Source organism: Muscardinus avellanarius (assembly GCF_963383645.1).
Source record: "Muscardinus avellanarius genome assembly, chromosome: 1".
Classification (NCBI taxonomy): domain Eukaryota; kingdom Metazoa; phylum Chordata; class Mammalia; order Rodentia; family Gliridae; genus Muscardinus; species Muscardinus avellanarius.
The window spans coordinates 177,595,600-177,608,308 of record NC_137786.1 but is presented as its reverse complement, the minus strand read 5'-3'; the positions used below and the strand labels follow the sequence as shown (position 1 = coordinate 177,608,308).

Below are 12,709 nucleotides of genomic sequence, written 5' to 3'. Positions count from 1 at the left end.
GGCCAGACTTAGCAGGCCTTGGAGATGTCATTCCCCAGCGTGCATTCCCCGGCGTGGGAGGGGAAGGCTTCCAGGGCTGTTGCCATGTCTCTCTGGGCTGGGACTGTGATTGTTCCACTCTGGGGACCCTGTGGGGCTGAGACCCTGACCTGGGCCTGCCGTGCTGTGTTGTGTCTCTTCTCCTCTGCCTCAGGTCTCCAGGCTGGAGGGCCTGGCTTTCAGCTGGGTGACTTGTCTGCATTTTTCCCCTGTGCAGGGTGTCTTGCCTTTATGGCTTCTCTCTGTGCATATGTCTGCCTTCATGCTTTGTACATCAGGGCTGTCTTTGGGTTGCGATGGCTCCAACAATACTAGGAGAGGCCCCCTCTTCTGTCTTCCTGCTGTATCCCCCAACCCCACACCACCATCCCCACCCCAGGGCTCCCTGTAAGGACCGTAGGGCTGGGCTGCTGAGGGGTGAGGGGCTCTGAGCCTACAAGGCTGGCCTGCCCAGAACAGGTGGGCCCACTGGCCTGCTTGACAGCTGCGTTGTCTGTCTCCTGCCTCCTCTGTCTCCATCCCGTGCACTACACCCGTGGCTGGGCACGTGCAGAAAGAATAGCACTCCGTGCAGTGACAGGGAGCTGGCCTTGTTTTCTGTGCCTTTACCTGACAGCTGAGTGACAGCCCACTGTGTTTTGCAGCGGGGAGGAGGCTGGGAGGGTGGCATTGCAGCGTCAGCCTCCCTGTTACCCCGGCTCTCCCGGCCAGCAGGCCCCATGCCAGCCCTGCCTCTCAGGCAGCTCCCTGAGTGTGGGCCTGGCCGGGCCTGGCCGGGCCCGGCCAGGCAGCATGGGCAGGGGACAGTGGCTGAGGGGCTCAGGGCAGGTCTGGCCATCCTGCTGTCTATCAGTAAGCCCCCTGTACAGTAATACTGAGGTGCGGTGAGGACTGAGGTATCCTGCCCTGCTCCTCATGGCTAGGCTCTCATAGTGCCAGGATCCAAGGCGATCCCTAGTGCCATTTTGTAGAGGAGCGTGTGGAAAGAGGGCAGTTAGGTGACCACTCAGGTCACTTAGGATGGGCAGATCTGGGCACCCTGTGGCCTGAGGCTGCCTGGTCAGTGTGGTCAAGAATTTGGGGTTCTGGAGTCCTAAGACAGCATAAGGTGAATGAAGATACCCTGGTCCTGACTTCTCTAGCCACTGGCTATGTGACCCTGGGCAAGTCATGGCACCTCTAAGGCTCATCTTTGTGGTGGCGGTGATGGGACCTGTGCCACAGAGCTGTGAGGTGAGGCTGAAAGGAGGCCATGTCTGTGAGGAGCTAGATGCCCTGGGGGACAGAAGTGGGCATCTGGGCTTTTCCTGAGGTCCTTCTGGGCCCCGGTGATGTACGCTCAAGCTCTCCATCCCAGCTTGGGCCCGGTTCATGCCACCTTCTACTGGAAGCTGCCCTGATTTTTAAAATTTTTATTTGAAGACAGATTCTTGCTTATTTTTCCCAAGCTGACCCTGAATTTGCAATCCTCCTGCCTTGGTCTCCCAAATTCCTGGAACTATAAGCTATGAGGGTTTGTTTATTTGGTACTGGGAATTGAATCCAGAGGCATTCTACTTCTGAGTCGCACCCCTAGCCTGTGTGTGTGTGTGTGTGTGTGTGTGTGTGTGTGTGTGTGTGTACGCGTGTGTGTGTGTACGCGTGTGTGTGTGACACAGGATCTTGCTAAGTTGCTGAGGCTGACCTAGAACCTACATCCTCATGTCTCAGCCTCCTAAGTATTGGTGTTAGAGGCATGTGTCACCACGCCCAACTTGCCTGGGTATTTTTTAAGGCCTCAGCATGGATGATAGACAGCCTGGTTGTAGCTGAGGCAGTGCCGGGTGAGGACATTGGAGCACAGGGCTGGCAAGGGTGAGGTGAGCCAGCCTCCTTCCTCCCCCAAGGAGGTCTCACACCCCTCTACCAAGTTACTAGCATGACAGCCCACTTTTCTGCATGCTCCTCATTGTAGGACATAGGGGACATGGCTGGGTCAGAGGGAGGGGACCTGAGATGAGTTTACCACAAGGAGAGAGGTGAGCACTCAGGTCACTCAATAGACATTGCCCCTGGACATAGCCTTGACCAGGGCAGCCCTGATCACTGAGCCTCTACACTAAAGATCTCCTAGGCTGAAGATGGAGGGATGCCACAGACATGGATACCCCCAGGCTGGCCACATGCAGACTGTCTCCTGGACCGCAGGCAGCTCCCAGACTGGCGCTTGGGCCAGGCTGAGACCTGCCATGAAATGGAGCCGAGACTAAGCCCAAGCTTGAGCCCAGAGTTAAAGGCCTTGCCCAGGATCACTCTGGGGTGAAGTTCCTGCCACCGAAGGAAAACTGTTGGGCTGGGCCGCCCAGAAAGGCTTCCTAGAGAAGCGGCCGAAGCCCAGGGGCTGGTAGAGCAGGTGGCAGATCAGCTCAGCAAGACAACATTCCCAAGCTGGCCCCTAGCAAAAGTCTCCTGAGTGGGCCAGGGTTCATCCTGACAGGGCAGGCACCCTGGCCCTCCGAGGGTGGGTGCAGGGATTGAGCAACCCCTGGGGACTCCCATTCAGGCCCTCAGCGTGGAGGCGACCCTGCCTGGGTCTCTTCCCTGCTTGTAAATTGGGAAGAATAAAAGCATCTGCTGACAGGGTGGCAGGAGTGTTAGGTGACAGTGCCTGGGGCTCCGTGGCCCAGAGGCGAACTGGGGTCCAGCCTCCTCTGATGGTGGCCGCACACTGACACTGCGCAGTGTGTGAACTCCGGCACCAGCTCTGCCTGTCTGGGTCAGTGTCCTCATGTGTACCAGGGGCAGCTACATCTACTCAGAAAGATGCCATGAAGCCCAGGCAGGTGGGGCCGGGAGGTGTGGGGCTCAGAGTTGGCAGCTGAGATGGGTGACGGCCTGGCGGCCCCTAGAGATATGAAAGTTTATAGGGTGTGTGTGTGTGTGTGTGTGTGTGTGTGTGTGTGTGTCCTTTTGAAGAGTCACCCAGGGGCTGGGTATGGTGGCACACTCCTGTAATCCTAGTGCTTGGGAGGATGAGACTGGAGGATTGCATGTTTGAGGCCAGTCTCAGCAACTTAGCCATATCATCAGCAACTTAGTAAGACCTTGTTTCAAAATAAAAAAGGGCTGGGAGTGTAGCTCAGAAATAGAGTGCACCTAAGTTCAATTTCCAGTACCACAGAAAAATAAAAATATAAAAATGCTCATCGGGGAACTAAGAAGTAAACCAGATCTGCCTGCGGCTGCAGGGTGGTTTGAGTTGAGGAGTGCAGGGTGGGGTGGGGGTTCTGAGCAAAGGCCTGACAGCATGGGTTCTGGTTGCTTTTGAGTACAGCCTGGAGACCTGGGTGCGGGAGGGCGGGCTTTGAAGGCCAGGGAGAGGGTGTGGATGGGTCATCTGGGCACATGACTGCAGGCGACGGGGTCTGAGGGGAACGAGGCGCTGCTCATCCTCTGCTCCTGTCCCCACAGGACATGCGGAAGCACGTGACCATGACCCTGCTGGACACAGAGCAATCGTATGTGGAGTCACTACGCACCCTGATGCAGGTGAGACCGCGACCCCAGCCCCTGAGAGCAACCAGAGGGGCGGGAACAAGCTGTCATGGACAAAGGGCTGAAGACAGAGGGCTGTGGCCAGGGACCTACCATCCGTCCGTGGACAGTGCCCAACTTGGCAGCCCCAGAGGAGAAAATCCCTTGGGAGCAGGAGAAAATGGAAAGGGACCAGCCCAGGCAGCCCAGGGCAGGAGTGCCCACCTTATTGCCCTTCCACATCCCCCTAGCAGCGCTGGACCAGAGTGTACACTTCCTTGGGCATGCCTCATGTTTTAATTAGGGACTGGGAAAATACTCATCGAGTGGAATCAGATGTGCAGGTGCAAGAAGCACAGGTGTGAGGCGAGGCCCCAGCAGCCCTCAGTCCTGGGGGCCCCCCGAGGCTGTGGGGCAGCTGTCCATGTCAGGGACAGCTCCCTGGAGGAAGTGCCAGCTTCCACCAAGACCTGCCTTCTTAGCAACAGGGCCATCATTCGCAGTTACGCCAGGAGAGGGCCTGGCACGTTCACGGCCACGTGGCTACACACAGCACAAGGGCTCGTTCTAGCGACGCTGCAGGAGCCTGTAGAGACCACGGGAGGGGGGGGGGCTTTGGATACCAAAGGTTTGGACTCCGCGGAGGCTCTGGAGATTCAGAGAAGGGCTTCGAGCAGGGCAGGCTCACGGCTTGAGTCACACTTTTTGAAGTCTGACTGTTGGAAAGAGGAGGGACAGGAGAGCAGCGGGGACCACTGAGCCAGGTTTGCCAGGGCCGTGTGGAGGGGAGCTGGGGCCAGAGCCCAGAAGGTGAGCTGGCGAGGCCAGACACGGTGGCCGGTGGGATGCGGGGCAGGGCGGGCAGGTGAGTCAGCGTCCTCACTGTGATGGAGTACCTGCAAAATCAACTTAGAGGAAGAAAGGTTCATTTTGGTTCCGGTTTTAGAAGTTTCTGTCTCCGGACTCCATTGCTTTAGGCCTGTGGTGAGGCAGAGCCTCATAGCCGGTGGTGTGGCAGGGAAGCTGCTCAGCTCCCACAGCCAGGAAGCTGAGAAAGGAGGGTCAGGGACAAGATTTACCCTTCAGGGGCACACCCCAGTGACCTGTTTCCTCCAAGTGGGCTCACCTTCTAAAGTTCCCACTGCCTCCCAATAACACCATCAAGTCCCGAATCTATGAGTGGATTGATCCTCAGTGAGGCCAGCACCCTCGGGGTGCTAACACCCCAGAGCTCCTCCTCTGAACACTGCTGCAGTGGGGAACCATGTCTTCAACAGATGTGCCTTTGGGAGACATTCCAGAGCCATCCCTAACATTGAGAGGAGGCCCAGGGTTGTGCATGGGCTCCTGACCTGGAAATAATAGGATACACGGGAGGGGGCGCATCCAGGGCAAGATGGAGAGTTGACTTCTGGGGCAGCCCAGAGCCTGGATGCCCATGCTGGAGTGGGGCCTGCGGTCACTGTTGAGGGTGAATTTTCTCAGGCCACCCAGGCAGAACGAGAGCCATGTGCAGGTGGAGCTCAGAAACACCCACAGCATCCACTCACTGGCTTACTTACTGACTCCACACATCTGCTCCCCTCCTGGGCACCCCGTTCCCCAGAGGTGGGGGAGAGCTGCCATCCTGAAGGGGCAGCAGGGACATGCCTGTTTTCTGGAGCTCATGGTTCATGGCAGAGACCAGTAGTCACCAGCCAGACGAATCATGCGTGATGGCAGATGGTGATGCAAAAGTTCCTACGAGTACACACAGACAGCGGGCACTTCTCACCTGGAAAGGAGGGAATTCTGAGACACATGGCAACATGGATTGAGTACATTATGCTAATGAATAAGCCAGTTGAAAGGACAGATAAGCTGGGCATGGTGGTGCACGCTTGTAATCCCAGCATTTGGGAGGCTGAGACCGGAGGATCGTGGTTTGTGGACAGCCTCAGCTACTTACTGAGGCTCTCTGCAACTCAGTAAGACCCGGTTTTAAAATAAAGAATTAAAAAAAAAAAAATAGGGGCAGGGGTGTAGCTCAGAGGTTGAATGACTCTGGATTCCATCCCCAGACCCACAAAAAAAAAAAAAAAAAAAAGGACAGATAATGTATGGTTTACCTTCTACAAGGTACCTGGAGTAGCTAGACTGAGCCAGCAAGTAGAAAGGCTGCCGGGCGGGGAGGAGGAGAGCAGGGTTAGTGTGTACTAGATACAGTTTCAGTTGGGGAGGATGAAAAGTGCCTGAGATGGCTGGCAGCGTCAAGGATTCCACAGCAATGTGAATGTATTAATGTGAGTGGACTCAATGTTGTACTTAAAGTGGTTACAATGTACATTTTATATTAGTGGTGTTTTACCACAAAATACATTTTATTTATTTATTTATTTATTTATTTATTTATTTATTTATTTATTTATTTTGGCTGTGGGGATTGAACCTGGGGATGTTCTACCTCAGAGCTACACTTCTAGTCTTATTTTAGTTTTTATTTGGAAACAGAGTGTAAGTTACTGAGGGCCTTGCTAAATAAATTGCTGAGGCTGGCCTCAAACCTGTAATCCTCCTTTCTTTCAACCTCCCAAATCCTGGGATTACAGGTGTATACCACCATTCCCAGCTTTTATTTATTTATTTATTTAAAGTTAATGGAGAGATGAGAACACTGAATGGGGCCTTCCTTGCCCCCTGGGGGCCTCCCCCCCACCTTGGGGGTGTTGTCAAAGAGGGTTTCTCTGAGGTTGAATGTTTAGCAAAGACCCAAATTTCAAGATCTCAGCAGAGACCCTGGAGGAGGCTGGAGCAATTAGGAAACCAGTGGTGGCCTTGTGGCTGCTGGCAGGAAGGCAGGACTGGGCCATGCAGGGCCTCCAAGCTGCCGGGTAAGGGCTGGGCTCTCCTCTGAGCTCAAGGAAGCCATAGGAAGGACCCCACCAGAAGCTGGGCAGGAGGCACAGATATGCAAGGGCTTCAGGGACCCTTGGCCATCCCCTGGGTGAGAGTTGGAGACAGCAGGGTTAGACAGTCTAGGGTTTGAGCCAACACCCCCCCCCCCCAGGTGACTTGGCCTAATCACTTCCCTTCTCCCTCCTGGGTTTTGCTTGTAGAATATAGCTAATCATACCCACCTCCCACTGTGGGGATTAAAAGGTGTCGCAGGCCAGCAGAGCAGCAGTGGAGAGCTAGAGCCCACCTCCAGTCTCCCAGGCAGGGCCTGTGGGTGGAGGTGGCCTCACTGAGCACGTAAGGTGGGGTGGAGTAGGCAGGAGGGTGTCACCTGAGCCCCAGGCCTGGCTGTGGTGGGCACGGGGAAGAGGACTGAGGCTGCGCCAGGCATCTGAAGCATGTTCTAGTGTTCACACCTGTCTGCAGCTGTGTGATCTGGAGTGTATGCGGGACCAGGCTGTGCCTCCGCTGCCCACCTGTAGAGTAGTGTCACCTGTAGAGTAGTGTCTGCCTCGAGTGCAGAGCGCAAGAGGTGCGTGTACAACATCGCATACCACCTGCAGCTCTGTGTGCGTTCACACATGTGTGTTAGGTTCCATTTACTCTTCACAGCGACCTTGTCAGGTGGAGATTGGGATCCCTGTCTTCAAACGAGGAACTGAAGGCTCAGAGGCTCGGAAGCATGCCAGGGTCACCCCACTAGTAAGTGGTGGCAGCTGACATTTATCCAGCGCCTAGGCTGTGCCAGGCCCTGTTCCTAGTGCTGTACACGAAGCAGTTGATACCACCCTCGCTATGCCCGTTTTACAGATGATGAAACTGAGACTCGGGGCAGTAAAGCAGCGTGTCTGAGGTCACAGTTAGGACGTGCCATATAGCCTATCTGTCTGACTCTCCTCTTTCCATCTACTGGGATATTCAAATGAAGATTAGACTCCACTACCCCAGTACTCTCAGTCCTGCCAACAAAAATGGAGTAATATTGTTCCTCCAAGCCAGGAGTTAAAACAAAGAAGTTAAATACCAAGGTTAGCAGCCAAAAAGAGGTGGGATTTGAATCCAGGTCCTAAAGCTGCACCGTTTTCTGGATGTCAGCCTCCCCCTGGGAGCCTGTCTTCAACTCTCTCAGCTAATAAAGCCCCTTTCCTTGAGCACCCTAAGAAAGCTCCCCCTCTCCTGATACCCCTCCATTCTGTTCTTTTTATTTATTATTATTATCATTATTATTATTATTTTGCAGTACTGGGAATGGAATCCAGGGGCATTCTACCTCCGAGCTACACCCCCCCGTCTTTATCTTGAAACAGGGTCTCACTGAGTTGCAAAGGGCCTCACTAAGTAGCTGAGGCTGCCCTTGACTCGCAGTCCTCCTGACTCAGCCTCCCAATGCTGGGATTATGAGTGTGCGCCACCACACCCGGCTGTCCGCTCTTTTTTAAAGCCAGACCACACACTCAACTTCCCGTGCACTGTATAGTAATGGCCTGTTTGTGATGCTTGCTTCTCCTCCCTCCGTTCAGCTCCGCCCCACAGGTGCAGGGCTCCTGCTTGGGGGGCGTACAGGCCCTGCACACGGTGGTTGCTCAGTGAGCATTTGTTTAGTGAATGTGGGCTTTGGCTTAGCAGGATCCGTATGGCTTCTCAGTCTCTGCTTATCTTTCTTTCCATCATGTGTCTGCCTCTCTGTGGGATGAGCAGCACAGCTTCTGCTCCTCAGGGGGACAGCTGACCCCCACCCTGGCAAGGAGCTGGCTCACTGGCCTAATTGCCGTGACAAGGGAGGCTGCCCGCCTGCCTCCTCTCCATCACCTGGTCCCTTCAGAATACCCAGCCTGGTGAGAAGATTTTGTTGAGCTTGACTTCCTCGGGTTTGTTTTATATAACAAGCCAGATTTTTTAAATGTTTAATATAAATGTTATTGCAACATAACATATGCTTTTTCAAAGCACACTCTCTGGTTTCTCTGGCCTGTAGTTACAGTGTGGACCAGCAGAGGGCGACCTCTCCCCGAGCATACCCTCTACTGAGGCGCTTCCTCCTGTCTGGAGAGCAACACTGAACACACAGGAATTTTAGTCACTGGCTGACCAGCAGACCTGAAACTGTTAAAACAGTGTTTACATAGTGTCACTACAAGCCTCCAGGAACTTCCCAGGTGCCTCCTGTGCCCTGCTTTATCTTCTCCACAACAGTATCACCTTTTAATTTACCACGTGATTTTCACATTCAATTGTTTTTGTTTTTTGCAGTACCGGAGATGGAACCCATAGGCATTCTACCCCCAAACTATACTTCCCGTCCATTTTTTATTCTTTATTTTTATTTATTTATTTATTGTGGTACTGGGGGTGAAACCCAGAGGCTTTCTACCTCCGGGCTATACTCCCAGACCTTTTTTATATTTTATTTGAAAACAGGGTCTCACTAAGTTGCTGAGAGCCTCACTCAGTAGCTGAGGCTGGCTTCGAACCTGTGTGATCCTCCTGTCTCAGCCTCCAAAGCGCGGGGATTACAAGCGTGCGCCACCACGCCCAGCCCATTCTTTATTTTGAAACAGGGTCTCCTGAGTTGCAAAGGGCCTCACTAAGTAACTGAGCTGGCTTGAACCGCGATCCTCCTGTCTTGGCCTCCCAGTGCTGGGATTGTTACAAGCATGCACCACCAAGCCTGGCTACACATTCAATTGATTCTAAGACATGCCATCTTCACATTTTAATGTCTCTGGAACTGGAGTTTATTTTGTAATTGGTGGCATATCATAATTTAATTGGCAATGAGTTTTTTCTCCTTAAAAATGAATAAAAGTAATGGTGCACCTTAGACTTGATGAAATGTGACTTGTTTTTTCCTTATTCCGTCTATTTGTGTGTTTCATCAGACTACATGTAAGCTCTCTCAGGGCAGGGACTGGGTCTTTCTTGTCCACTGATGTCCCTCAGTTCTTAGAACGGTGCCGGACACATAGTAAGTGCTCAGTAAATATTTGCTCAGTTAGTGTGTGGGGTTCTCCCAGGGAGCCCTGTCTCCTTGCTTTCTTCATTCCAATCTCTGGTGTGCAGCATAAACCTTTTCCGAACCCTCCAGCCCCCATCTTGTGCCAGGTCCTGAGCTGGGCTGGGGGTGGACATGGAGATAGGCCTTCCCAACCCCCCAGGGCTTCTAGTCTAGTGTGGGAAGCGGGGTACTGTGTGGCAGGCCTGGCTGATTTTGTGTGCAGGTGGGGTGGGGATGTCATCTCTGCGAAAGCTTGCACTGACCCCGCGGGTTCCCCAGGGCTACATGCAGCCGCTGAAGCAGCCAGAGAACTCCCTGCTGTGTGACCCATCACTGGTGGACGAGATCTTCGACCAGATCCCCGAGCTCCTGGAGCACCATGAGCAGTTCCTGGAGCAGGTGCGGCACTGCGTACAGACCTGGCACGCCCAGCAGACGGTGGGGACCCTGCTCGTCCAGTCGGTGAGTGTCCTAGGTGCTGCCCAGACACTGACTCTAACCCCAGCCAACCCCAGCCCCAAGTGGACCTGGACCCTAACAATGCCCAGTCCCAGAATGTGGCCAGACTCTTGTGCCAACTCCGGTCCCAACCAGACTGACCCTGATCCTGGACCAAGCCCCCGTGACTGACACTGACCTAACCCTAGTCCTGACTCTGAGCTGGTGCGGGTGCTGGCCTAAATCTTTTTATAATCATAGCTGCCAGGTGTGGTGGTGCACACTTGTAATCTCAGTACTTGGAAGGCTGAGACAGGAGGATCCAGGTTTGTGGCCAGCCTCAACTACTTAGTGAGGCCCTCCATAACTTGGTGAGACCCTCTTTCAAATAAAAATAAAAAAAAAAAATTGGGCTGAGGGTGTAGCTTGGAGGTAGAATGCCCCTGGATTAAATCCCCAGCACCATAAAAAGAAATCATAATCATAGCTAAGTCTTTGGCATGTATTATGTGCTGGGCATTATCCTAAATACACTATATAAGTCAACAACTCTGTGAGGAAGGTGCATTTGTTACCCTGATTTATCCTAAATACACTATATAAGTCAACAACTCTGTGAGGAAGGTGCATTTGTTACCCTGATTTTAGAGCTGGTGACTGAGGCATAGAAAGATAACTAATCTACCAAAGTTGCAGGTCATGAGTGATAGAGAACTCAGCTCCAGGAAGCCTGGCTCTGGCCCTAGCTCTTCTAAGCCAAGTATTCCTCTCCCTACAGGCCAGGGCACCTTGTAAGCCTTTCAACGTCCTGAAGCAGTGACTCAAAATTCAAAAAGAAACCGGGTGTGGTGGTGCACACTTGTAATCCCAGCGCTTGGGAGGCTGAGACAGGAGGATTGCACAGGTTTGAAGCCAGCCTCAACTTTTAGTGAGGCTCTCAGCAACTTAGTGAGACCATGTTTCAAATAAAGTATAAAATTGGTCTGAGAATATAGCCCGGAGGTAGAAAAGCCCCTGGGTTCCACCCCCCGTTACCATATACAAAAAATAAATAAATAAAAAATAAACTTTAAACTGGGCATGGTGGCACACGCTTGTAATCCCAGCATTTGGGAGGCTGAGACTGGAGGATTGTGGTTTGTGGACAGCCTCAGCTACTTAGTGAGGCCCTCTGCAACTCAGTGAGACCCGGTTTCAAAATAAAGAATTAAAAAATAGGGGGGAGGTAGCTTGGAGGTCAAATACCCCTGGGTTCCATCCCCAGACCTGCAAATAAATAAATAAAATTAAAAACTAAACTAATAAACATTTAAATGTCTGTAAGACATAACATGGCATTTTCCCCTTGTTAAATTTAGTATTTAGAGCCAGACGTGGTGGCACACGCTTGGGAGGTGGAGATAGGAGGATCGCACAGGTTCAAAGCCAGCCTCACTGGCTTAAGAGACCCTGTTTCCAAATAGCCCGGAGATAGAAGGGTTCCATCCCCAGTACCACACACACACACAAAAAGAATTTATATTTGAAAACTATAAGTTATATTTTGGCTTTTTTTTTGCTATAATTCCCAAAGAATGCATGATGATGACTGATAAATCATAACCGAATGCAAATTACATTGTTACTCAGAGCCACATAATTTTAAAAGAAAATTGTAAAACTTCTGAAAAGAATCCTATCTACTTTGGAATGTGAATGTGTTTCTTTTTCTTTTTTTTTTTAACGTATTAATGTATTGGTGATGGAACCCAGAGGCATTCTACCTCCAAGCTATCCCCTTAGCCCTGCTTTTTATTCCTTATTTTGAAACAGGGTCTGACTGAGTTGCCAAGGGCCTCCCTAAGTAGCTAAGGCTGGCTGCAGACCCAAATCTTCTTGTCTTAGCCTCCCAAATGCTAGGATCATAAGCATGCACCACCATGCTCAGCTGAATGTGTTTTAATGTATTTATTGTGATGTGGGTTAGGGTTGTAAGCCTAAAAAGGCCTTAAAATGTCCCTGCTGCTGATTCAATGCAACCAGACAGGGGTGACAGGACCCCAAGCTCCGGCTGAGTGCTGATGTCTCCACCTTCATCACCTCAGCATCACCAGGCTCAGCCCGTTGTATCTCAGTGTTGACCATGAACGGTGGCGGGAAACCCTGGGCCCCACGTGTTCAGTCCAGGATGGAATCCCAGGGTTGTGAGGGTTGTTCTCCCTGGGCTGCTTCATGCTCTGGAAAATTGGCATCTTAGAGAAGCAGAGACTCTGAGGCCTAAAGGAGCAGAGACTGCAGGACGTGTTGGCCTGCACTTGTAATCCTAGTACTTGAGAGGCTGAGACAGAAGGATCACAGGTTCACGGCCAGCTTCAGCTACTTTGTGCGGCCTTCCTCAACTTAGACCCTGTGTCAAAATAAAGAATTAAAAAATAGGGCTAGGTGTGTAGCTCGGAGGTAGAACACCCCTGGGTTCCATCCCCAGTACTGCAATCAACCAATCAGTCAATCAGTATAAAAGGAGCAGAGACACCGCTAATGGTCACAGCTTCTTCACAGTGCAAGTGAGACAGGCACGTGGCTATCCTTACTGCCCACAAGGCTTCTGACTTCCACACCTAACTTGCCAACAGCTGGTCAACAGCTGACCAGCTGCCATGTGTCCTGCCCTGAGCTGGGCTTTACTGGGCTGGAAGAGGAGCATGTCTGTCCTTGGAATGGGAGACCTGGGGCACTGGGAGAAGCCAGGGGCCGGATGTACACCAGTCAGACAGAGCCCTGGTCAGGGCTTTCTGGAGGAGGCAGAGCCAG

At 52.3% G+C, this 12,709-nt stretch overlaps 1 protein-coding gene across 1 annotated transcript in view; it reads left to right on the top strand.

The window, feature by feature from the left end:
* Positions 1 to 12,709, top strand: part of ARHGEF17 (Rho guanine nucleotide exchange factor 17) — a gene marked incomplete at both ends in the record, with an annotated part of 65,772 nt that overhangs the window by 37,849 nt on the left and 15,214 nt on the right. Inside the window, 2 exons of the mRNA XM_080700157.1 lie at positions 3,490 to 3,567; positions 9,761 to 9,943. Coding sequence (XP_080556283.1) covers positions 3,490 to 3,567; positions 9,761 to 9,943 — 261 coding nt within the window. The remainder of the gene's footprint in view (positions 1 to 3,489; positions 3,568 to 9,760; positions 9,944 to 12,709) is intronic.